Source organism: Sparus aurata, chromosome 20, assembly GCF_900880675.1.
Source record: "Sparus aurata chromosome 20, fSpaAur1.1, whole genome shotgun sequence".
NCBI classification, from domain to species: Eukaryota; Metazoa; Chordata; class Actinopteri; order Spariformes; family Sparidae; genus Sparus; species Sparus aurata.
The window spans coordinates 14,371,642-14,398,032 of record NC_044206.1 but is presented as its reverse complement, the minus strand read 5'-3'; the positions used below and the strand labels follow the sequence as shown (position 1 = coordinate 14,398,032).

At 42.3% G+C, this 26,391-nt stretch overlaps 1 protein-coding gene across 1 annotated transcript in view; it reads left to right on the top strand.

The window, feature by feature from the left end:
- ngfrb (nerve growth factor receptor b) overlaps positions 1 to 25,814 on the top strand; it is a 31,599-nt gene extending 5,785 nt beyond the window's left edge. Inside the window, exons 3-6 of the mRNA XM_030401319.1 lie at positions 5,562 to 5,918; positions 18,281 to 18,533; positions 20,498 to 20,658; positions 21,502 to 25,814. Of these exons, the coding sequence (XP_030257179.1) occupies positions 5,562 to 5,918; positions 18,281 to 18,533; positions 20,498 to 20,658; positions 21,502 to 21,845 (1,115 nt within the window). The 3' untranslated portion in view covers positions 21,846 to 25,814. The remainder of the gene's footprint in view (positions 1 to 5,561; positions 5,919 to 18,280; positions 18,534 to 20,497; positions 20,659 to 21,501) is intronic.
- The last annotated feature ends 577 nt before the right edge of the window (positions 25,815 to 26,391 follow it).

Genomic DNA, 26,391 nt, shown 5'->3' with positions numbered 1-26,391 from the left:
CCTTTCCCTCAGGCTTGACTCAGTGATGTGATGCATAAGGCTAACGGCAGCATGCTAACCCCGCTCACCGTGACAATGCTAACATGCTGACGTTTAGCAGGTACGACATTTACCCCAGTACCAGTCTTACTTTAGGCGCGTTAGCATGCTAACATTTGAAGTGAAAGAACAACCAGATGAACAAAAGAAGCACATGGCCAAATCCATCCATCTTTGCTGGACTGTATAATTTATATTATCATCTGTTTATTATTAACAAAATATTAGTATTTTATTACATTATTATATTTGGTTTTGCATCTCCCTTACAGTGATGCAAGACGTAATGTCAGGAATCACTGAAGTCATACACCGACAATGAATGCTCATACCAATCCATCCTGAAGAGATTTAATACTGGATAAGATATCATTTTTAATCTGCTGGTGCTGCCCGATTAAGTCAGAGGATTACCAGGGTCATCAGGGCCGGTCCTCAGGGGGCCCTGAGACATCAGTGCCAAATTTAATGCTAATCGATGTCATATTTGTCTTGATGTGTCAGCTTGGGCCAAAGCGGTGGACTGACCGACTGACAATCTATCAAAATAGACTTTTCAAGAAAACCTGCAGGTACTTCAGTGCATCTGGAGCAATTTAAAGCAACATTATCATCATTATGAAACATCTGTTGACAAGAATAAACAAACACTTTGTAGATTGTGGCCTAAATGTGAAAAACTTGGATGGATTTCAGCTGCATGTCAGGGGGTAATATAGATGCCAGACTGAACTGTCTCCCAGCATTACTGCCCTCCTCCTGGCCCTTACCATGTAGGGAGAGGAGCTGTGTGTTGACTGGAAGACTTTATGAGGACAGTGATGTAAGAGGAGGCAAGAGTGGGAGGTCAGCTCTAAATGTTGTTGCCGAAAGAAAAACAGCAGTGGAAGATTTTTTTGGGGGCATCAGACGAGTTGTTATGTCACCGTGATTAAGACGGTAAGCGGTGTAGATTCTGATTTGGCGACTGAAGGGCTCAAAAGGATAGATAAGGTCGTCTGAGGGAGGCAGATTTTGTCTGAGTGTTGAGGACAACACATTTAACATGTTCATGGTTTTTTTGTAGCTCTATTGTGTGAGGTCAATGGTCAGGTTGAGTCTGCAGAGGCCAGGGTTGGTCCACGGCCAGTTTCTATGCTGTTCCCAGAGTTTTCCTTGGATAAATTCCCCGCGTTATCCTGCATCAAGGCTAGAAAGCAGTTGTAAAAACCTCTCTGGGTCAGTGAGGGATGGCAAGCCAAGGAGCCCCACTGTCAGAAAATAATTCAGCCTGAAGGTCATGAGAGAAGTCGAAGGGACATGGAGAGAATGATTTATGTTTCATGGGGTTTCTTGGATTTGATGAGTGTCTTGATAAAAAAAAAAAGTTGGCTCGTGTAAAAAACATTATGCTCGTGGTGAATTATCTCCTGTTCAATGTGGAGCAAAACCCCTTATTTTGAAACATGATTTGAAGTTAATGACACCAGCCGTGTCTCTGAGGTTCTGCTTGCTTTCTGTTGCACAAGACTGATAATTTTCGGTGTCATGTACTTGAGCTGCCCAGACATGAACAAACACAGGCAGCGAGGGGGGCTCACCGCGCTATCATGAGGCCAGACAGGCGCTTCCTCACTGACTCATGGAAAAAGAGAAAATGCAAAGCACATAGCTCTCCATCAGATAGCATTGCAACAATGTTCTAAGAATACATTTATCGATTTGATCGCTAATGCACGTTGATCGAGCTGGACACATTTTAACAGCAACTTGTTTTGAAGTACCAGCCATCAGTGCAACATAGTCTCCTACCTGTTGACTATGAGTTAAAACCCACCCTGTAACAGACGTCGTCCAACTGTAGCTTAACAACCGCAACAAGGCATGGCAGGTCAGTGAAGCTCTGAACTTCAGTGAAGGGTTTGAATGATGCTTTCTTTATCCGTCCTCTTGAAAGACAAAAAAATCACCAGCAGAAGTGAAAGGAATTGAGTGAAAATAGTTAAATGTTCGCATGTTTGGGTAGCTAGCTTACTACCAAGAGAAATAACCCAGAGTTACTTCTACGTAACTGGTGCTACATCCGCGAGAAGGCTAACGCTAGCAACTTTGTCCTGCTGGGGTAGTGAACAGTTCGTCTTTACCCATAATAGTGTCACATTTTCCAAACATACATGGTTAATTTTGGATCATTTTTAGCATCTATTTCATGACCTATATTTCTTTGAAATTTTGGCCTACATCATTTTTTTCCGGTAAAGTTCACAGAAACTTGTGCGACGGAAACCATTAGTTTCATCTCTGACAATCTTTCCTCCTAATTTTTCTTTCGACATCGACTCCCACCTACCATATCTTTGCATGTGTTGTTTCGGGCATGTCGCCCACAGTTAATTGCATATAATGTGCACAAGCATCCATTTCTGAGAAACAGACTGTGGTTTCCAACAAGCATTCGGGCTTCATTTAGTCCAGATAGTTCACAGGGGCCTCGCTGATGTGCTGAAGAGGGCGGCCGGCTGAAACGCATGGAGGAGTTTGGATGAATGAACAGATGAGCGGAGATGAAACAGAGCGAGTACAGCTGTACAGCTGGAGTGGAGACAACTTCTCAGCCAGCAGCCAATGGTTCATAGACACACACGCACACACACACACACGCACGCACACGTACAAACATGTCCAGGGAAAACACATTTTTCAACCACACACACACACACACAGAAGCAGACACAAAAGATCCCACACATGCACCCAACACACACAAATCACTGTGAGCGGATAAAGTCAGGAGTCCTTTTATGGGTGTTCGAAAACAAAGCGAAGGATTGAATGTTAGGCTGGAGGTGAAAGCTCTGTTATGATATGATATGCTGAGCCAGGAAAAGACCGTCTGTACACCCCCTCCTCCCTCTGCCGCCACCACCACCACCACCTCCCCCCCCATCCATGCTGCAGGCTAGCGTTATTAATGTATTGACTTGCATTATTGATGCATGGCATTATGATAATGGCTCTGAGAGCACTCGTGGGGGAGGAGGGGGTGAGGGTAGTCTGACAGTGTGTGTCTGTTGGAAGAGGGAGGGGGTGTAGTAACAGCGTACGACTGGACACTAACAGACCCACATAGCAGGGACGGGCGATGGATCGTCCACTTCCTAAAGAAACAATTAAACAAAAAATGTGAATTTGACACCGCCAATTTAGGACAGAATTCCTCTCAAATGTCAGAGCCTCTGCCTGCCTGTCGTCCCTCCATTTTCCTCAGCATCTCAGAGTCTATCTCTCCCCATCTCTGTTTTAATCTCAGCATCATTGGAGCGTTCGCCGCGGTTGGTGGGCCGGTGACGCGGGCCCAAAACTTGATATGCTGTGAGACACCGAGCTGTAAAAGAGGTCTTCTACCACACACGGTGTAGTTTAGTTTAGTGAGAGCTGAAATAGATATTAATCTGCAGCAACTTTGCAAACACTCTCTGGTGCCAGCGTTTGAAATGTGTAGGGGTTTTTTTTTTTTTTGTCTCCTGTGATAATATGTCGAACATGTTTAAATTTTTGGGGCCAAATAAAACGAAATTGAAAACATGTCTTTGGGGCTTTGGAAGATTTTGATGGACATGGTTCATTACTTTTTACAGACAAAACTATTAGCTGACAAAATAATCGGTACATAGAGGGGTAATGACAATACTAGTAGAAATAATAAATGCAGCACTAGACTGAGGCGGGATCTACAGAGGTTTGAAGCGCACAGTTATAGTAAGGGCTTTTGATATTTCGACGTAAAGCAAGTCTTCAGAGCACTGGTGGGCTCGGGGTGGGGAGGGCCCTCTTGGATGCTCCCTGTGATAGTAAAACATGATAAAGTGCCCCCGTGGGTGCCCTTCTAATGTACAAACTGTGGTGGAGTACCCTCTCTTCGTTATAAATGTATCACGACTTTCTGTGTGCGTATTTTTTTTCAGAAAATCTGATTTTTTCAGACATCTTGAGTTTGCCACCGCTTCGGATAGTTCAGTTGGTTCCGTTGCTGATGAATCTGCTGACGAAATAGAAAATAAAACAGAAATTCACTTTTTCTCGAGATCAGACTGTTCTGAACCAACAGTTCACAAATAAAGATATTGAGTTTATTATCACAGTGGACGAAGAAATCAGCAAATCCTCATGAGTGAGAAGTTGAAACGACAGATTATCTGCCATTTATGCGCTTCTTACAAATCGACTAATCTTCTTAACTCTACATGTCATCAACTCAAAATAAATAAAAAGTGTCTTACAAAATATTCTCATCAACAGTTTGGATGTACTGTATGATAGTCACCCACCTCCCTATCTCCTCTCTAACTCTCTCTCGCTCTCGTACACACACACACACACACACACACACACACACACACACACACACAAACTGCTCTTACAAATAGGTCTGTTGCATAATTTAGTGTGTTTCCCAGTTCTCCATCCAGCTGAAATACAATTCCATAAAACATGCAATATTGATTGTGTCCTTTGCCAGATATCTGTCCCGGGGAATCTTTCAGTCATACAAAACACATCTGAAACTTGTGTGATGTGAGTTAATTCACAGTTAACTCCTTTAAAAAGATATTGTTGCTACTTGCGCTATTAATTTACAATCTTTTCTTATCTGAGATGACCTCTGTGTGGTCACATACACACCAGGTAATGGCTGAAAAATGAATATTAAGCATATTAGTGTGACTTTAAACTAAATAAGCACGTGTATGATATGACATACTATGCATGTCTTTTTAAAATATAAAATATTCACAGGGCGCGCAGATGGTGGAGTGGTTAGAGCACATGCCATAAACGCAGCTGACCCCGGTTCGATTCCGGCCGGAGGTCCTTTGCTGCATGTCACATCCCCCTCTCTCTCATATTTGATTCATATCTGTCTACTGCTTAATAAAGGTGTCTATGCCAGAAAGAAATCTTAAAAAATAAGATGTTAACAGTTGATTAGACATTTTTGTAAAGCTAGAGATATGGCTTTTTAAAAAATGTCAAAAATAATGTAATTGTAACGTTCTGCTTGAAGCGGAGAGTTAAGAGAGGCGGAGATGAATTAGGGGAGGGAGAAAGAGACTAATAAAAATCAAGAGGAAGTGATTAAAGCAAGACAAATTATCTTCGGATTTGCAGTTGGAGGGATGAAAGGCATCAAAGCCCGAGTGTGTACAATATGAAAATGTGTGATTCAATTTAAAAAGCCACATGCAAACAATAATGCAATCAATTCCGCTGAGATTTATTATTTCCCAATTTTAAAAAAAAGTCATGAGAGTACTTCTAAAGATGCCGTTATCACATTTTACATCATAGCTAAAATGAGAATTTGTCATTTTTAAAGGTCAAATTAAAAAAAGGAAAACATTTCTTTCCTTGTTGTTTCAAGAGGAGACGTCGGAGTGGAACCAGCTAGCGCTGTGCATAAACTGTAAACGCTTTTGAAAGAATTGCAGGAAAGAAACAAAAGAATAAAAGTTACGTTTTTTTTTCACCTCTCCCTCTTCCAGGTGAAACCTTCTCCGAAAACTTCAGTCACACGGAGAGGTGTCAGCCCTGCACGGTGTGCACGGGTCTGCTCCGCATGAAGGCGCCCTGCACGGACTCCAACGACGCCTACTGCGTGTGCAACTACGGCTACTACATGAACGAGCTCTCGCAGCGGTGTGAACCCTGCACCAAGTGTCCTGAAGGCCAGGGCATGCTGTTCAGCTGTGAGTTCGACCACGACACGGTGTGCGAGGAGTGCAACGGGGACACCTACTCGGACCAGGAGAGTTCTCGGGAGCCCTGCATCCCCTGCACCACCTGCGACGAAGGGGAGATGTTACAACCCTGCACCTCCCTCACAGATACAGTTTGTCAAGGTAAGACGATTAGTTCATTGTGAAGTGTGCATCGTGTCACAGTGTACTTGTAATGTCCCGTGGAGCCCTGCCCTGCATGTTTCAGATGTTTCCCTGCTCCGACACACCCGATTTTAATGAGCGGGTCGCTATCAGGTGTGTTGGAGCGAGGAATCATCGGAAACACGCTGGGCACAGATTGAAAAACACTGCCGCTCACTGTCCTGTCTAGACAGAAGCAAGCTTGCAAATAACATTCATGCTGCTCTTTGTATCAACATTAGTAGAAAACTATGTTTCAAACAAGCTTGCATTTCATCTGTGTCTGTGCTTTGAGCTGTGATCGTACCTGCTGTCAAGTTAAGTAACTCAGCTCTACGTCAGATTTATTTTTTTTTGGGCGCTATGATTGGTTGTAGATCTTTCAAATTGAATCTGGAGCAGGGCTGCCCGCGGTGGGGCCCGTGGGCCAATGTTGGACCACCGTGAGGTTAGATCTGATTGAACATTTATCAAGCTCATGGACAACAACAATGTCATTGTCCATCTTGATGTTTCACTGTGGACTATCTGGTTAACGTTGCCGGGCACTTATGTAATGAAACTGACCAAATTGTCTCACATGGTTGTTTGTAGGGTTTCTAGAGCAACTAGGACATTGTTTGTGAAGAATGATATTACTGTTGGATATTTCTGTTTTATCAGCAGATAAAAAACAAAGATGTCCTTTTTGCAGTTGTGGCCTTTGGATGCGAAGTTCCAAACACTTAAAAACACTAACCTTCTTACACAGAGATAAAAAAGGCATTCATGAGATCGTCTTCCCTCTCAGAAGGCTAAAGGACTGAGCTCCTCTTTTAACAAGATAATTGCTTCACTCACTCAGAGATTTTTTTCTCAGCTTCTCAGAAATATGGCTTTTCGGATGATCCTATCCAAACACTGGCCAAGTTTATCATGAACTTCTGTGCAGAGCCAGTCGAGTTGAATGATGGGATGAGTGGCCAGAGGTCAGGACGGCCTGAATAGAATCCACGCGGGCGCATACTCTGCTGTCCGGCGCTGTACGGACAGAACAACGTATTCGACATCCATATTGTCAGCCACATAATCAACTCATCTCAGTGCGACATTGTAGACATTGTTGGCGCAATCGACCTAAATGCCACGCCGAAAGCTTGTCTCATTGTCTTCCCGGTCTCATCCCTTCGGCAGATACAAAGAGCACACTCTCTCTCTGTTGAGGGTTTAGCAGGAGGTCATATCTCTGAGCGGGGTTCTGAATTTCTTTTATATCATCGCACCCTGTGGGTATCACACTTCAAATCAGGAATTCCTTATGACTGCAGTCACAGCTCATTCCAATGACCTGATGCCTCACAGATTAAATCAACGCTTTTGTGAAATGACAATAAAAGGAGTCTGTTGACCAGCCATGCAGTCTGTTGGGGCAGCGGTTTGAAGGATCTTGTTATCACAGTGATGAGGACAGAGTGAGTCTCAGGCTAAAGGGAGTCTTTTGTGCTTCTCCCATGATCCCATTTGGCCTGTGAGGTCTTTCAGTTTAGCCCATGGGGCTACTTGAAGGAGAAAGTAATGAGTAAAACAGACTAGATTTGTATTTTTATTGTACTATATCTTCTGCTTCTGTCATGTTTGAGTATTTTTATGTTTTGCCTTGAGTAAACTTAAGCATTATGTAGGATGTGTGTTATTTACAGGCCAAGGAAGTTGTGTTTTTGCTCTTGTCCACTTTTAAGTTAGCTGGTTTATTGGCAGGAGTACACAGAAGGTTTGGATTTGGATTTCCACCAAACTTGGATGAAGAACTGGTCCGGCTGAATAGACCCCATTGATTTTCATGTGGATCAGGATTTTTTTCCGTGACTTTTGCTAACATTGCGAGTCAGAGAGTCGTTCAGCATTTCCAGAAACGGCCAGCAAATAATGCATCAATCTGGATGAAATTAATCAGCCATGTTTAGGTGGTATCTATGAGTGAGTACAATTTGATGCAGATCCAAGTAGAAATCAGGAGCTAGAAAATTAATCATGACTGACGGAGGCATGAGCTATGGGCAAGCTTGAGCAGGACAGACACCAAACTGATTTAACCTGATTTAAATCCCAAACATGACCACCAGACTGTAGAATCCAGCTGCTTCCTTTTAAGAAGAGTTGTGTAAAATGAACGGCTTGAATAATCAAGTTTAAGCTGTTCCGCAGTCTGGTTTCTCACAGTGCCGCCGTCAAAAGATCCCTTATAACTTGTTTTGACATCATAGGGGTAGCATTGAGACTGAGCCGTGATATTTTTAAAACTGAAAGCGATATTGTCCTAAGCAATTGGGCTGATGAAGATGAGGGTAAAGGCCAATATTAGAACAAGTAATTGTCTGGTTCTGGAGTTCAGAAAATTACATAGTTTTACTGTAATGCAGCCTTTATAACCAGAAATGAAACTCTTATGCGTTATCGCAACATAGCTATAGCCAAAACTTAAGACTAGTTACGGTTTCAAGTCACGATCACAATATACTTTCAATATATTTGCCAACCCTAGATGAAGATGTCATGAGTCCTGGTGTGTACTGTCCGTGGATATAGAGCATGTAGTGTGAGTCAGTGCAACACGAACAAAATTAATGAATTGTGTGTCCGTCAAGCTTAACAAAAACCAGGGGAAACATCTCAGACAGAAAAGCAGAATTTACTAATTTGATAAGCAGAAGTGGACACAACACACGGATGTTTGTCCACCAAGTGCCCCACCGCTGTAACAACATCTTCAATCGAGGATGATAATGGGGCTTGATTCATCTTTTGTTTTCTAGAGGAGTGTGATCAGAGAGATGATTCATCTGAGATCAAGAGATAAGGAGCCAGAACTCCCACACTCAAAGATCCTTCAGATAGCGACCGCACCATATTTCCTGATGAATGTGAATTTGCTGCGATGTCGGGCATGACGTACAGCGCGCTGCGTATGGCGCTCATAATCATTTGTTACTCCACACTCTAACCCAATCATGTGCTCTTTATTTTCTAATGTAATATTTTTACCGAAGCACAAGCGTTATCAGCACTTAAAGATCGGTGGAGCTGCCAGACGTCCACATCCATTAGTACTGTGGAGTCAGGCGACACAGGCCTGAAGGCCGAACACAGTCGAGAGGGAGGAGGGAGAGAGAGGAACACGCAGAAGGCCACTGCCCGTGAAAAGACAAGTCGTAACTCGAGACACCGGAGACATAGTTTGACTCGGGGTGGAAGGACCAGAACATCACCTTGACTGCACTGTAGGTTATCTTTGGGGAGAAAGCTGGATTTACTGCTGTTACAATAAGGATCATATTTGAGATAAGGCCTTTGCTGGATTTACCCCCGTGATGATTCAGCACCCCTTTATGTGGGATACGTGCTCAGCTGTTGTGTGAGATGAAAATCCAATTTCCTCCCACACTTCCAAGGGATTAGTGCTTTGTTTTGAGTCTACAAAAAAAAACAAAAAAAACCCCTCCCTTCCTTCATCTTTTCACTGATGGTAAAACAATGCTCATACCGAACGAGACTTTGTGAGGCTTGGACCCACAGAGTTGAGGGTCTGGAGGCAAGATGCTTATCTAAAGAAGTGCGATATGACTTCCACTCTCCTGCAGGCCGCCGAGCGAGGTCGGAGGTTGGAGGTCATGGGAGGGCTTGTGCGTCGAGGGAGCCTCTGTGGGAAGATCAGGCAGTATTAGTTTCCTCCGGGGACGTGCAGCGAACAACATGGCATAATCCCCCGCAATCCTTTCAGGGGTCACAACAACACAAGACAAGTGAAGTTGATTAGCGCTCTTATTAACCGCCCTGTCGACGTGACATCTACCGCGTTATCACATCAGCAAAGACCAACCAAGACTGTGTGAACCAGTATTGTCTGCTGGAGATTATGAAGCCATGTGTGCGAGTCATTTGCAGTCAGCATCAAGCACCACGCATCATTTGAATCAAGACAAGCTTAAGTATCAGTATGGCTCCTTTAAATTCTCAATTTTATAGTTGCTTTGTCCTAGAAAAGATCAAAATTTCAGAATTCTTAAAACACTAAACAAAAATGTGTTTGTCTGTTGTTTTTCTTTTACTGTGAACTCGGGACAAAAAAACTCCTGCACACCAGGTTCTCTCCTGTTGAAGGTCTTTGTTGCGAAACATTGTTATTCAAATTAATTATTGATTGCAAGTGAGGTGAACAGTGTGCAGGAGTTTTTGTCCAGATTTAGTCAGCCCTTGGTGTGGACAGTCCACAGGTGTCCAAACTTTTCACTCTGTTAACTCGGACAGAAGCCTTTCTAATCCAAAAACATTTACTTGGAAGTCACAAGCAAAGTTACGGCCATTTATTATAATATTATTCTTAGCGTTATTAAAGCAAAAAACAGGCACAACCCTACATTTTATGTACTGGTAGGTAGGTTGTTAAATCATAACAGAGGACGTTGAAGCAAACTTTTTCATCGAAATATGCGATCCACTGAACATGAACAACAAAAGAAGCTAGGCTACAACCATTGCACTTTGGGCAGGAGGACAGACTACATGGGTTTCCTTTGACAAGTCAATGCTGCAGACCGTGATGGCCCTTGAATACCCATAGAACAACGAACTTTACATAGGTTTTTAAAGCATATGGATAGGATTTGGTGTTTTAAAAGGTCTTTTTTAGAAAAATTGCACTTTTCCCATCATAATATATGACATACAACATCCCTCACAGCATTAATAGACTTTTATGGCTTTGTTTAGGCACTCCCAAGTTGCTAATCATAGTAAGAGAGCTGTGAAAAAGTGCCACAGTCCCAAACTCTACGCTTAACTCATACATAATCACTTTATTTTTAGTACTGTTATTAGTAATGTAGCTAATGATGGGACTGGTTACTGTTTGTCAGGTCCAGTTTATTTGAAAATGCGTTATCAATAGGAGTGGCCGACCTTTAACAAGCTCCTTTCAGAGTTACAGCTGACTGCGTGGTGCTCCAGAGAGTAGTCGCTGCCTGTTCTTATCAGCTTGAACTTTTGGCTACGAGCCCTCGACACCAGTGGAGAACAAGTGGAACAGCGGAGGCTTTCAATCTTAAACCCTGTTCCTCTTTGAGATCGGCCGCGCACATGCTGGCTGACCTTTCACCCAAAGCTTGGGTTTCTTCTGCTGCTGTGGCAACTCGGCCAACAGGTTGAGGTTTGCAGCACGCAAGCAATTATACTATTCATGCACACACATGCACTGAAGGGAAGTTTACAGGATTAGTAAAATATGAGTCACGGAAAAAAAACAAAAAAGCTCAGGCAGAGCTGTATGCATGCAGACGGGCAGTGTGATACTCCTGCTAAAGAGCACAGATTGAAATCAATAAGATGACTTATCGAATATTTTGCATCTGAGACAGCATATGGGAGGATGAAGGTCGAGTGGGCGCGGTTAAGAGGAAAAAAAGGGGGGGAGGGGGGCCAAGTGCATTTGGTTATTGAATTGATAGGTGAGGAGGAGGAGGGAGCTGTTTCCTTCCTGAGCTTGGTTGACCTTAACGATCGACAGGCTGCCCTCCTGAAGTCAGAGAGCGTGATCTGCTAACTAGCCCCATGCAGGCGCAGCACTCAGGGCGGGAGCAGTTCAGCTAAATCAAGACAGAGGGACGGGAAAACGTGGGTTGTTGGATGGAGACGAGGAGGGGAAGGGAAGATGGGAATGAATGAGAAGGAGAGGCTTTCTTTTTATGAGTGATGCATGTGCAATCTGTGCTGTCTGCTCATCATTTCATCATAGACTGTCATATTTACCAAATGAAATTCGGAGCAATGTTTGAGGCAATGAATCCTTGATTTCAGGCAGAAGAAGGCTTTTGACTTTAGCATTGTGTTGCCGTCCTGTAGATAGCTACCTAATGTAAAACTTTATGTTTGAACTTGAACTCTATGTTTGTCAGTCTCTCGATGGCGGCGATTGTATGTCCCTTTCTTGAGGGTTGGCAAGTATGTCCGTGAAATTAATGAAATTAATTTAATGAATGATCAATTCCATTAAGCATCTGACAGGCAGATGTAGAGAAGGAGACAAATGGGGAAAATGATAAAGGGCAAAATGCCATCCACATTTCTGATTTCCTGCATCTAAAGCATTTCCACATCAATAGCTGTGAAGAGCCCCCGAACAATTCACTGTCTTTGTATCGCACAGTCACTCATTGTGCGACTATAGCTCGCTCTCCACACATCTCTTGACTTATATCTCTACTGACTCAGGCTCTATGGCCACAGTTGACCTTCTCACAAACCCCCCTCGCTCCCTCCTCCACACAGCATGGGCATTGTACCGATGAAGGAAGTTCTAAAGTCGACTGTGTCTCTTTCTCCGCTCCAAACAAGAGATGACCCCTTGTGGCCATGACTCAATCTCCACCCCTCAGGAATGTACCCCTCGTCATTCCAGGGAAAGTTATTGGAGGTGATTTGGCATCAGCGGGCCGCTCTGGTCCAAGGGTGATCACAACACTTGCGCTTTCGCTCGTGCTGTTCATTCAGCGCCAGAAATGTCGCTCAGGAGGTCGGGGTTTGTCCTTGTGAGGGTCCACAGTATGTATTGGAGGATTGTGCCTCTGCCAAGCAAAGTCTTTTGCTTAGTGTTTCAGTGTTATTTTTCTGTTTGTCTGCCAGATCTACTACACTGTGGCATAAGGAGGGAATCTTGTGTGTTGTTGGCTCATTTGTTGCATTTTTTCTCCGATACTGAAAGCTGGTTTTGTAGATTTTCTACAATTTATGTGTTTCAAGATTCTTTACAGGCACCGAATTAGGACTGTATTGTTATTCCAAAAATGTGTAAAGATGCTGGCATACAGTGTGTTGGTACATCCTATATAGAGGCAAAGTCACGCCCTTCCTCAATGTACTTCATGGGGTCTTTTTTTTTGTAAGGAATTTATACAGTAATCAATGGTAAGAGACAAATTTATATTTTTGAGCCTGTTTGAATTTTGGCATAAATCACACATGCTGTGTGATGTTTGGCAAATTAAGAGATAATTTTGCTCGTCAAGAAAGTCGTAAAGATAGTAAAATACCATTGAGTTTAATGTAAAACCACTCAGTGAACTACGTTGTCTTGCTCAATATATGTCGCCAACACCGACAGGGCCGTCAAAAAGTACTGACAGAGGTGAAAATCACAACAAATCTGGCAACACTGACAACTGCAGTTCATGAAAGGAGAGTTAGTCAGCTCTTCGAGTTAGCGAATATACAGGACCGGCTCTACAAGGTTTCGTTATGGTTGTTGGTGAACATTACATGAGACACAAAATAAAGGTGGTCCACCGAAAGGGGTGTGACTTTGCCTCTCTGTAACAATAGGCTACTCTGGTTTGAACGAGTTCGCAGACTTCAATATTTACCCTTATTTACAAGTAACTCAAAATTGCACTTTAGCACAGTACTTGAGTAAATTTATATAGTTACATTCCATCATTGAGAAAGCATAAACACCATATTTTAACCAGAAACTTGTATTAAACTGAACCCCAAAACATGATCTTGTTATCTATAAAATATGATGTCAGAAATGTATTTATCATTCATAAAGGCTTTAGTTACAACTCTCATAAAGGCATCTTTACAAAGTAGCACCACATTTTTTAACCAGAACAGACCACAATGACACACACATCCACAGCTGAACAGTACACAGGAGCTGCAGAAAAGACAGAGATGTAGAGAGAGAATGGTGAGAGGGAACAGATGCTGAGAATGTGGCCCGGTCGATACAAGTGATGGAGTTACTCCTCTGCACTCTCGGGTTTCTCTGGTTGACCTCTACGAGTGCTGATCACATTCTGCCGCAGAACAGGCACACACACACACACACACACACACACACACACAGAGGTGGGACACACACATGCGCCCTGAAGAAACTGACAAATATGCGTATGCGTTCAGGGGTGTGTTCAGTCGTGGAGCACGTGGGTAGAAAAATGAGACGGGTCATGTAAGGTAGGACCCGAGCCAGAGGCCTCAAGGAGAAAAAGAGAAAGTGTGAGAAAGAGGGCAGAGGTGGCGAATCAGAAGAAATCACATGTGTTGAAAGTGGATCAACAAAAACTGGGGCAGCAGCATTCATTGATGTCATCATATCCCTTCACTTGTGCCTGTTGTAACAAAAAGAATACCGTAAAAGTGTCCGTCGCGGCTGAATAAAAATCAGGTTTTGCAGGGCAGGTCTTGGCAACAGTCGAGGCTGTGCTCAGGTGTAATCGCATAGAACAAAAAAAAAAAGCTTGGCTTGTGTTGGAAACTCCTCCTTCCCTTTCTGAGGAACTCCAGAGTCAGCTTCTGAAGTATGAGGTTTTGAGACTTAAGCAACACCTGTTTGCAAGAGGTTGGAATGACGTGTTCAACTGAGGCGTGGCTGCTGCCCCACACATACACTCACTTTGAACACAAACGACACACACACGCACACACTCCACACACTCTTTTCATATACGCTCAACAAGAGCGCTCTCTGTATAATTACTCATCTAATGCTGCGAGTACACATCTGCCCGGATTTCCTGTCACAAGTTAATCATTTACAGACAAAGGCGGGAGGAAATTCCAGTAATTCCACAAACAACCAAATAATGCTGAACGATAAATATAATGAATGCTGTTGACAGGAGTTGCAGTTGACTGGACCTATAATTTTGACAGCTCCCCAGCTCACCGTCTTTATGGCCTTGATAACCAGCTGTTGCCACATTGTGAGCGGCAACATTTTTGTGCTTTAATGGGAATACCACATGTGAAGACACTGTGGGGGTTTAAGTGTTCCTGTTTGAGGGGATGGGATCAAGGGCTTTTATAGAAAACCAGTTCAGGACTTCAGCATATAATGTTTATGTTTAATAAGGCACATGAGATATAGCATATGCATGAAAGCTATTATGATAACAGAAATTAACAGCAGAGGAATAACCCAGAATTTCAACGTTTCATTTCAAAGTTTTGTGACCTCTATTTTTTCAGATTAGTCTGTAAAAAAAAATATAGCAAAATAATCAACAGACACTGAAGAAATTACAGTTTTGACATTATATCGTCTATTTACTGAGATATCTACTGACGTCAGCATGCTAACCAGCTAGCACCGGCCCGTTTCTGTCCAAAGCTCCTGTGCTAGCATCAAACCCTGCCCAATGCTCTGAGATCCCATTTAGGACCACTATCTGCACAGCTAACCAAGCTAACTAGCGACAGTCAGCAGCAGTTAACAGTTATTCTGGTGATACGCTAGAGTGCTGAGGATGAGTTAAGGAGTCTTAACAGTCCGGGGAAAGAAGCTTTAAAACAAAAAAACACTTTATCAAACATTACTTTTTTGTTACAGTTACAGCCCCAAATATCCAATCCACAATGGATCCTTTAATTAGTTTAACTTTAGAATACAGATTTACATGGTTTTCACAGGACAGAGACACACAGTATGTTCACTCACATTCAAGGCACTGAATATGTTTTTTGACTTTATGGATATAGTTAATTTTAGTTAATGTAACATGACGTTTCTATTTACTTAAATTATGTTCTTTCAATAGTTTTGTAATCTCCTGCATGAGTGGATTTACGTGTTGAGCTTCATATTGCACTATTTTTAGAAACGTAATACATTTATTTGATTTCAGATACCTTGATGTAGAATGTAATTTATTTTTCTCCTTTTGAATACAAGATTATAGAAGTAGCACATGACTTCAGGGGACAATGTAACGATCAGTAAAATGTCTCAACGTGATTATTCTCTGACCGAGAGCAGCGATCCTTTAACCACTGAGATCCGAGCAGAGTGGAAACAAGCTGAGCTCAGCAGAAGGTCGTTCCCCACTCTGATGCCAGATCATTCAAAGGGAGAGGTTGAGCTAGTGCTTCAGTAAAGGCACTTAGGGCCCTGTCTCAACTGTTAATCATGAAGGGAGTGAGCGCACAGTAATGATGCAGAGATGTAGAGAGTAAAGAGAACGATGGAGGGATGGATGAGATAAATGGTTAATGTACAAAATGAATAAAAGATATAACCAGGAAGGTCGGACAACAATGACGCTGTGTTTACCATCAGTGGAGGGGCTCAGGGCTCTGATGAAAAACAGAGAATGGTGGCATCCAAATGACCATACGACTGGCTGACAGAGGAAATGTCTGATAGGAGCGAGCTAAAGTGTAGCCAGCGGTGAAATGGATAGAGAGAGGATTGAAGGATAGATGGGGAGGGGGCATTTGTTCTGGACAAAGAAGATTTCTGTCAATGAATGGTGTCTGGTTTCGAGTGTGGGTGTGTTGGGGGGGGGGGGGGGGGGGGCAAAAACAGTTGGGTAGAGAAAGACAGACAAGCCATGGTGGTGATGCCGGTGTGTATGTATGAGTCTGAAGAGGACGGGAAGCAATTTGATATGCTGCAGTGCATCATCAGAAGCCTGTTTGTGTCTATTTTGTTTTTCTAAGGCATTTTATCCACAGTTAGTTGATACTTGAAGAAAACGGATAACAATTGATGCAGTATAGGCGGAGACACTGTCCCTTGTATTCCATGCATTCCTCTCCCGTGATAAAACCTGTTCAGTCAGAGATTCAGGTGTGCTAAGCTAGTTGCAGCTAATGTCGCCTCATGCTGCTAGCCTCAAGCAGAGAAGATGAGCAAGCTAGAGAGTTCTGGTAAGCTAACGTCTTCTTGTAATCTTCAGCCCGAATGAGTGACATCATGAAACAATAATATACAACTTTATTGTCAGTTTACACTGAAATTAATTTTGCATATCACACATATTTAAACAGTCATGGTCAGAAAACATCTGACATCCTCTCCTCAGATTTGGATTTTAGTCAGCAGCACACTGATTTTGATTTAGCAGCAAATGTATAAAATAATTCCTCTGAATGATGCATTTAAAATAGAGGGACTTCAGAAGAAGACTAAATTCAGCTCTGGTTCCTCTCTCATCTCCGTAACATCATGTTCATGAAGTAAAGATCAATTTCCATCCAGTTGGCATTCAATTTACAGAACATGAGCCCCGACAATGGAGGTAACCTCTGCGGATTGCTGCTACAGTCAGGTTGATGAACAGGAGTGAAGATAAATCCACTTTTGCATCCCAAAAGTTTAAAAGTGATCTTTTAGCTTTCCATCTGTCGATAAATGGCATCAAATCTGAGCAGAATCTGATGTGACTTACTCCTCCAGAAGGTCCAGCTCTGCACCCAACTGTCTCCTCCAAACAGGGCTGGTTCTGATCAGCTGAGCATCCTGGCCTTACCCACACAACACTCAGCAAATGTCTTTTGTTCAGATAGAAAGATTCCTATCCTGATGGTTAAAAACAGATGCTAACAAATTATCAGCAAGACGAATGTAAGTACTTTACCCTTAAAAATACAGCACACCAAACCTATTTACTTTGCGTGTGTCTCGTGTCAAATATAACTGGCACAGTAATGTAAAAACAATGGCTTTACAGGCCAAGGATTAAGAATGATGGACATCAAGCATAATAAGTTAATCAATTAGATGTTCAGTGTATTGACGTTGCTATAAAGTACTTATCACATCCTCAAAATTCCTCTGGCTAAAAGCCCCACAGCCGCTCATGAATCCATCTAAATAAGCTCTCACTAAAAATGTTTTCGCCTCATTAGTGAAAAATGGCTGCCTCGCACTCAGCAGCCCCTCCTGAGGTATTTAGAGCCCTTGGAAGCCAACGGGATGATTTCCTGTTGATGATGTGAATAACTGTAAGTAAGTGACAGGCGAGGATAGGTTTCCACATCCGCGGTGAGGAGCGAATATGTCTGCTTAGCGTTAATGGTCGGAGGAAAGTGGGCAGGACTGGATGGACAAACATGCTCTTTTCCTTGTTAATGGCTCCCTGGGGAGGAGGAGAAATGACCAAGCATTGTGGGATGTAATGTGTGTGTGGGTGTGCTCGCAAAGCAATGGGAGACATTTATGGTTTTATGGGCTGGGGGGGAGCCAAAAAAAAAACCAATAGGAGCTTGAAGATAGGTGTACTGTGCCATATTTGTAGCCATATTAAAAGGTATGCCCACCGTCCTGCTCGGGTGAGTCAGATAAGTCAATAAATGCAGGATATGTGAATACTATTTGCTAATAACCTTACCATATTGACTTTAAAAGGTGAAAATATGTCCGTGACATGTTGATGGCGTGTTTCCACTGCCTCCAAGTGGCCAAAAAATCAATTTCAACTAACTCTTTGATATCTTTAAATGTAGAATAAATGCCTGTTGTTGCACTGTTGCTTTGTTTTCCACATATTCAGAAAGCTCAAAAAATGCCTACTCCCCCTTCACAGTCACCACCAACCCCACAGTGGATTATACGCCCTTCGAGGACCCCTACGAGGAAACCACACTATCAGATATCATCCTACCAGAGGATGGCACCACCACCACCACCACCACCACTACCACTACCGCCACCACTACCACCAACGGTAATTCCCAGCAGCGGCTCCCCGACGACCTGAACGACAAACTCATACCTATCTACTGCTCCATCCTAGCAGCAGTCGTGGTCGGTGTCGTGGCCTTTATCATCTTCAAGAGGTGAGGACACAAACCAGAAACACAGGCATGACAGGGTTTTTTTTAAATACATGCTGCTAGTTGAAAGACTTAGGAAATTATTTGTAGTTGGGGAAAGCTTTACAAAACACGTTCTTCTGATACAGAGGATTGTGCTTTTGTAGAGGGAATGCAGGGGTCACGAGGTAAAGAGAGTTTCTCACATCTCAGATTGTTTCTTTCCATGGATTTTAGACAACTGAAGAGGTAAAGGTACCGTACCATTCAAAAGAAAAAGCAGAAATTAGACAAAAAAGTCATAAAGTAAAAAAGATTTCCTTTCTTTCATATTTATCTTTGAACCCCTTGGGAAGACCTGACCCCCAGGTCCTGGTCTACGGCACAAACCAGGTGGTTTGCTGTAGGCAGTTTGCATCTTTTCCACCTCATCCCTCTCTATTTCTATTAATAACAAAAAAATGGGAAATTCAACAGCCAGAGGAAAAAGAAAAGGGATCTGAAACTCATTACAAATGCTTATGGGCGACAAAACCAAATCCAATTTTGAAATTCCGCAGTTTCATAATTAATGAAATCATCTGCTGCTTTTTCTGAGTCCTGTGGGCCACAATATGGTCTGTTTACTCTCCTCTCACATATGTGAAACCCATGCTTCTCTTTCAATGCCTGTACGGAGAGCCCACTGTTAAATGTTGAATGTACAATAGGTTAATTCGACTGTGTTGTACGGCAAGGCAAGTGTCTGTACATTCACACACACATACACATCAGGACAGATCAGAGCCGAGGTGGGCGAAAGCTGAAAGCAGCATTTAAAACAATTAGCTGCAGCTGCCTTATTGAATAATAGAGGATGTTTCACCTACTGCTCTCATTTCGATGTTAATATCTTGAAGCTCTAAAGGCATTACAGAAGTTATTGCATATAATGTATGACCATGTTTTTATCGATGGCAACACTTGGTTAATGGTCTTTTAGAGTCAGCATCAGAGCAACACATTGCAGATTACTCAAGGTACCGCACCTCAATATTTTATGATGTGGCACACCTACTAAATATTTATTATAATGTCAGACAATCCTGGAGACAGTGCTTGAAGTGGCGAGGTACTACATTTTATGATTTACGATTGACATTTTACTCTTTTCTACCCGTTCCATATCATGTTCTCTTGGTGATTCATAAGATTAAATGCATCGCTAGGACCCCCAACGTGATGCTCGCCCCCCAGTTCTCGCCCGCCTGCAGTTCTCTTTCAGCACTTGAGTGCTTTGTTTGTGCGGCACACTAAACTAGAGCCTGACCAATAAATCAGTTGGCCTGTATTATTGGCCAATATTGGTCTATCACAGATATATCAGTATCAGCATATATCTATATGTAAACATTAACCATTCTTGGGATAATTTGTCCTCTAAACTTATTAAATTCCCAGTGGTGTTGTCATTCTGGATACCAATCTCCATTACATATCTTTGTCACAGGTGTGATAACCATTTTGAGAGGTGCAGATATTAGAATATTTCACTTCCCAATGTTGGCATCAGCCCCAAAAATCAAGTATTCGTGGGGCTTGACACTAAATGTAGAGGAAATATTCAAGGACATACACCCGCCAACCATGGCTTCTTAAACTACTCTTAAATTCACAAAGTTAACCAAATTTCACCAAATTCAATGTGAAAAAAGGTTGCTTTAGGAAAGACACATAAATGGTTAGTGTTGGAAAAAGGTTACAAAAACATAAATCTGTTTATGATGTACCAACACCATGGCTAACGTTTGGCTGGATTCAGGTACATAAACGTGTCGATTAGCTGTAGGTTGAAATTACTGATGCTGTTGTTTGTCCAGGGAGGAGAGTCTGTTCACTACACTTACACAATTCCTTCTTAATCATCACTGCTGCTTATGATTTCCAAAAACAAATGGACGGTGAGTAATGTACAGTGTTTTCTCATCTTACAACTTATTTTCATTCAGTTGGAACAGCTGTAAGCAGAACAAGCAAGGAGCCAACAACTGCACAGCCAACCAGAACCAGACGCCGTCACCTGGCGGAGACAAGCTGCACAGCGACAGCGGCATTTCTGTGGACAGCCAAAGTCTGCAAGAGCAGCAGGCCCAGACTCAGGCACACACAGGTAACACACTAATACCTGAGGCCACTCCCTGAACACCAAGAAACACACTGAGCCCTCATTAATCACACTATTAATCTTAAATTGGGCGTCAGCACCTTATTAGCACAGAGGGCAGTGTTTTATTTGACGCTGAAGTCCTCCGGTAATGAGTTTCTTCTAATCCACAATTAAGTCTGATGGGATGAACGTACACACAGACTGAACCCTGAAGTGTCCCACCACATCAGTCAAAAGAGAAGGAATTCCCCCGCAGGAATGAGCTGTCTTTAGCTTCATCGGCTCTACCTTCAATACGGCCTTTCAGACTTACTGTAGCAAATCAGCAAACAAGGATTACAGCACTGACAGCGCTACAGTGTTTGTTGTTTTTGGAGGCACGTGGTTTCTAATCTGGCCTCAACAAACCAGTTTAAGAGACTTTTAAAAACCACATGTTTGGACAGATAATGGTGGAGGAAGAAAACAGAGTTGTGCAAGAAGGAGAAAAATAACATCTGGCATTATATCTTAAAGGTTCAAATTTGTCATCGTAAGACAAACGATTGGATTTCATGACTGAACAAACAAAATTATTGAGTTTGTGTTATGACCTCATTCATATTGTAAATATTACAAGCACACTTGTAGTTTTACAATTACGTGTTTGAATTTCTTCTCCGAATCGACGTAGTGCACCTTTAAAGTGATAATACTGTAGACGGGATGTGTGGAGCGTTTAGATTTTCTTTAATGATGTTTTAATGGGACCAGAGCTGCGACATTAATCGATCAAGCTAAACATACTAAAATTAGATAATACAGCCCAGGTAACAAAATGACATGATCTTCTTTCTTCCTCTGCAGTTGTCTCCCTGGATGAAGAGCCCTGTCTGCTCCTTCCTCTCCACGCCAGGGAGAAAGTGGAGAAGCTGCTGTTCAGGGGCGGCGAAGGAGACGACTGCGACCACATGGACGACAGCGACTGGTGCAACCTGGCGGGCCTCCTGGGATACGAGGAGGAGCGGATTGCGACCTTCCGGCAAGAAGAGAATCCCGTCCGCGCGCTCCTGTCCGACTGGGCGAGCAAGGACTGCGCCAGCCTCGACACGCTGTGCACGGCGCTGCGCAAGATCAACCGCGACGACATCGCCCAGAGTCTGGCGCTGAGCCCGAATGCTACGAAGCCGACCGCCACCTCCGTAGTGTGATTTTAAGCTTAAAAGTGAGCAAAACACCTTCACCTTGACATTCTTCCATGGCTTCGTTCATCCCACATAATTCATGCTCGTAAAAACATAAGCTACTCCCTCATGAAGCCAGCAGTCACAGTGATCATCAACTATCATGAATCCGGAAGAATTATTTTGTGTTTAATCGGGGAAATTAGACAAAAACTGAATGAATATCAAAGGAAAGCGACGACCCTCTACTTAACCATCAGGATGGGCTTTGAATCATTCATTCTCACATCATAAAATCCGCCCAATGTAGAGCCAATGTGGAGAGAAATAGTCTATAATCATTCCATGTTAAGCCTGGATATCCACCTGCCTTTCCACACTATCTGACATCCAGCTTACCGTCTTCTGACTTTCTTAGCCAGTGGAGCAACAAATGGACTCATCTTGGATACCTGGCTCCTTCATTCCTACAACCTGATCCTTATTCTTCATTCTCGAACATGCAGTCAGCGTGTCCCCTTTACTCAAAAGCCAGTGTTGTATCTGTAAATGTTGCTTTACAAGTCTGAGCTACCAAAGAGGAACAACTGTCTCGGGACCGTACCTGACGAGCGACATTATTTACATGCCATGCTAGAATTTTTTTTAATTTAAGTTGTCAAGCGGCTCAGTGGCCCACGTCAGTTGCTACCACCGGATGTGGCGCGCATACCACACAAAGTATCTGGAGCTTTGACAACCTGAGGAAGGATGCTTGGACGTGTTGCAAACTAACCAGTTTTTCCCTAATGAAGGCAAAGTCCAGCTATTTACTCATCTGATTTCTGCAGATTCCTCCTTTATCCGACAAGTGCTATAAGAAACTGCTGGCTGGACTCTGTGGGGAAGGTCAATGACCGAGGCAACGTGAGACACTGTTCTGTGTGGTCAGGCGCATCTGCATAACACAGGAGCTCCTGCACAGACTCTGAGCCGAGGAGCGAAGGAACGTGGAACTCAAGTCAATCCAGTGACGACAATGAATACTGTGTGTACATAGGCAGACACCATATAGACGCATACACATCCTGTACATACATACACACATAAACCTACAGTATGTAACCGCCCATGCATGTACTATACAAACAAACAAATAAACACACACACAGATCACGTACACACGAGAACTTCAGATTCTGCCATATATTGTGTGGAACGCTCTCACGAGGGGACCACATTGTTTAATCTCATCATTTGTAGCCGATATAAAGTACAATTACAATCGATATAATTTGATTTGAATTTGTGTGCTATAGATGGTTGAATAACAGTAAACAGCATGCAGAAAAAACTACAGTAGCAACTCATCGAATAATCAGGATGCAAAACAAAAAAAGATCCAGGGTTTTCTATGTGTTTTGCTTCATTTCTCAGGGGTATCTTGAATGATTGTGTTAGTGCTACATCAATATTGCACCCTGTAGAATTAACCGAGCAATCTGTAGCAGTGATTCTTGCGACCGACAATCCTTCAAGCAGGCGCGTAAAAGAGGGAGAAGGGCCAGAGACAAAAAGGAAAAAAGAGTGTCCGGTTTCCTCATTGTTTGCAACAATGACCTTTGGATAAAAAGGCGAGTCAGTGGAGACATAAGTCAAAGGATGTGGGATGAACTCAGAGCAGGGGAGAGCGGAGAAGTTTTGGATTACTTCGATGTAAAGGTGAAACCCAGGAATCTGCATCTGCTTTAACCAGCTTGTTAAAAAAAAGTTTCATCGTGCATTCCTCTGCTCACGGTAGTGCGCGCTTTTACTTTCTGTTGGCTGATTGAATATGTCAAAGAATTATTCAGATATGTTATAATGTTAATGTTATAAAGAGGTGAAGTCACGCCCTTTCCGTTGGACCGACAAGTGACTTTATTATAGAAAAAGTATGTATGATAGTAGATGAAGAGGCACATCCTATGTTGATCCTGTTTGAACTGTGCCATGAATCACACAGTTGATGTTTTTTTCAATTTAAAACTTTTTTCAAATTATTTTCAACTCAAGAAAGTAGCACTTTTTCATAAAAGGAATAAAATATAACAATTTGAAACTATGTAATTAGAGATACTGTACACCCAACAGTCGTTTAAGTAATGATTAGGCACCTGTTGTATTAGTAGATATAGCTCTGCAACATAACATGTAACCGCCTTTAACTTAACATTAATGCTATGATTTCTCTATTTTCTTAAGTTCATTTTTGAATTTTCCTCTTTTCTCTTTCGTTTTCTAAATACTCATCTGTGCCGAGGTGCGGCCATGTTGGTGTTGGTGACGAGCGGTTTTAATATTTTAATATCTTTTCGACAAACTGCGACTTTCTCGCAAAATTACCTTTAAGTTGGCGAACATCACATGTGTGATTCATGGCACAATTAAAATGGGATCAAACATGTATTTGTCTCTCTCCATAAGGTCCCTTGGGGGCTCACCTGACTTCATCTCTCTAGTATGCTGCCAACTGAGGACCCCTAGCGCCTGTTTGTTTTCGTTCTCTTTGTTCACTGTCTGTTCGGGGGGAAAGACATTTGAAGGAGCCAATAGTTTACCTATATAACAAACTTCGTCTGTCACTCTCAAGTACAGATTGTACATTGTTACTAACTACTAGCCTACTGAGCTTCATGCTGTAGTGTTACTTTAAATGAAGGTATTCTCACATTACTCACTAAGGGTTGTTGTGTTTTAATTTGAAATAACAACTGTAAATGGTATTATGTTTTCTCTTATTGTCCTAGATTGTTGCACTTAAATGTGTAATTATGTATGTCTGTTTTGCATCACAAGTGCCTGGGAACTGTTTCAGGTGTCCACTGGTGTTGTATATTTTTGTTTCTAGTTGTTTTTGTAAGTATTTCTCCTTTAGTTGTTTTTTTTACTTGTAAATAATTTGTCTTTTTCTAGTGTTTATTTCAGTCAACAGTCCAGAAGGCGCAACTGTACAATATATTAAGTGAACGGGACATTGTTACGATATCAGTGCTGTCTTGGTTTTAAAAGAGTAAGGAGGGCAAAGGGATTGTGAGGTACAATTAAATTATTCCCCATCAGGTGTGTTAATGTAGCGTGTCACTTAGACTGGACATGAACACTGGAGGAACACAAATTGAAAATATTTTTAGACTAATCAGAACTGGAAATGTTATAATCGTCCATCTAAATGAACCCCATCTGCCACCAAACTCAGTCAGAAATACATTACATTATAAAATACTATGATTTAAGTACCCTGTTCAATCATTCTGCAGTATATGAGACAGCCATTCTGTCTTGTAATTTAATTATAGCAGTGGACTATTCCAAAAAATAATTAAAATATTAAAATAATAACACAAAATTGTATGTTACTCTGGGAAATTAATAAGTTCATCATGGGCTCCTGCAGCATGATTGAACTTTACAGACTGTAGGGCCTCATGTCCAATTTGGTCTGTAACACTCAAGGAGTGATTTTGCTTTTATAGATGTGTTTAATCTTGGCCATTACCACAGAATGTTCCTCCCTGAAAGCCCGTAGCTCTTTGTAATAAAGCTATGTGAACAGTATCTTCAGAGTTCGCCCTCCTGTCAGAGACTATGACTGAAGATGGTGGCTTTTCCTTAGACAGTATTTGTTTAGTTTAATAGATTTGAGAGATTTAATTGAGAGACAGTGACCAGACATTGAATTGCTTGCACAGTAATCCAAATTGAAGGTTGGACTTGTCATAATATTGCACTCGAGAGTGAACAAAGTAATCATGCTGATGGAGGTTTGAGGGTGGAGGGAGGGAGGGGACGAGAAGAAAAATGCCCCGGTAATAGTGTGTCACAGTGCACCAGGACTGAAATGTACAGATCTGAGAAATACTGAATGTTCCTTGTATACTAATACATATACTGTACTATACTTAATGTGAATTTGCTAAATTCCTACAGCAGACAAGCAGTAAAAACCAATAATAAAGCTCCAGTCCGCTCATCTTCTGTATTGTTTCAACAGCTTTATCTTCTCGCACACACGCACACACACCTGCATAACAGTTTGGAAGCCCAAAGTGTTACCAAATTTAGACAGTTAGCTCCTGTTAGTTAGAGCTATAACCAAGCCAACTAGACGCAGTAAATACCAACCTCTCCTTTTAGTGACCTTAACAAAGCCAGGCTATATTGTGAGTTTTGGCTATTGCTGAGCATAAAAGGGAAGAACAAACGGGCCTGTTAGCAGATTTAGCTGGCTCCTGTTAGCTAGTAATTCTATGTTGCTAGACAGTGTTTGTCTTTGTCTGGTCAGAGTCTGCCTTTTTTTAAACCTTCATAGAGTTGTAGCTGTGTCTTTGTTTGAAAGAAGAAGCTGCCGAAGAATTAGCTGGCAAGCTGCTGCCCTCTTCACATTGATGTTCAGTACTGATAATCCACGTTCACATGAAAACCTAGCTTGGTAGCTGTCCAGCTAACTAGCCTGCCATAGCATATTTCTGGCTCCTTGTGTTCTGCTTTTTTTCAGACGATGACACTACAGCCCTCAGGCCTTCTTCAAGAAAAGCAATCAATCAATCAATCA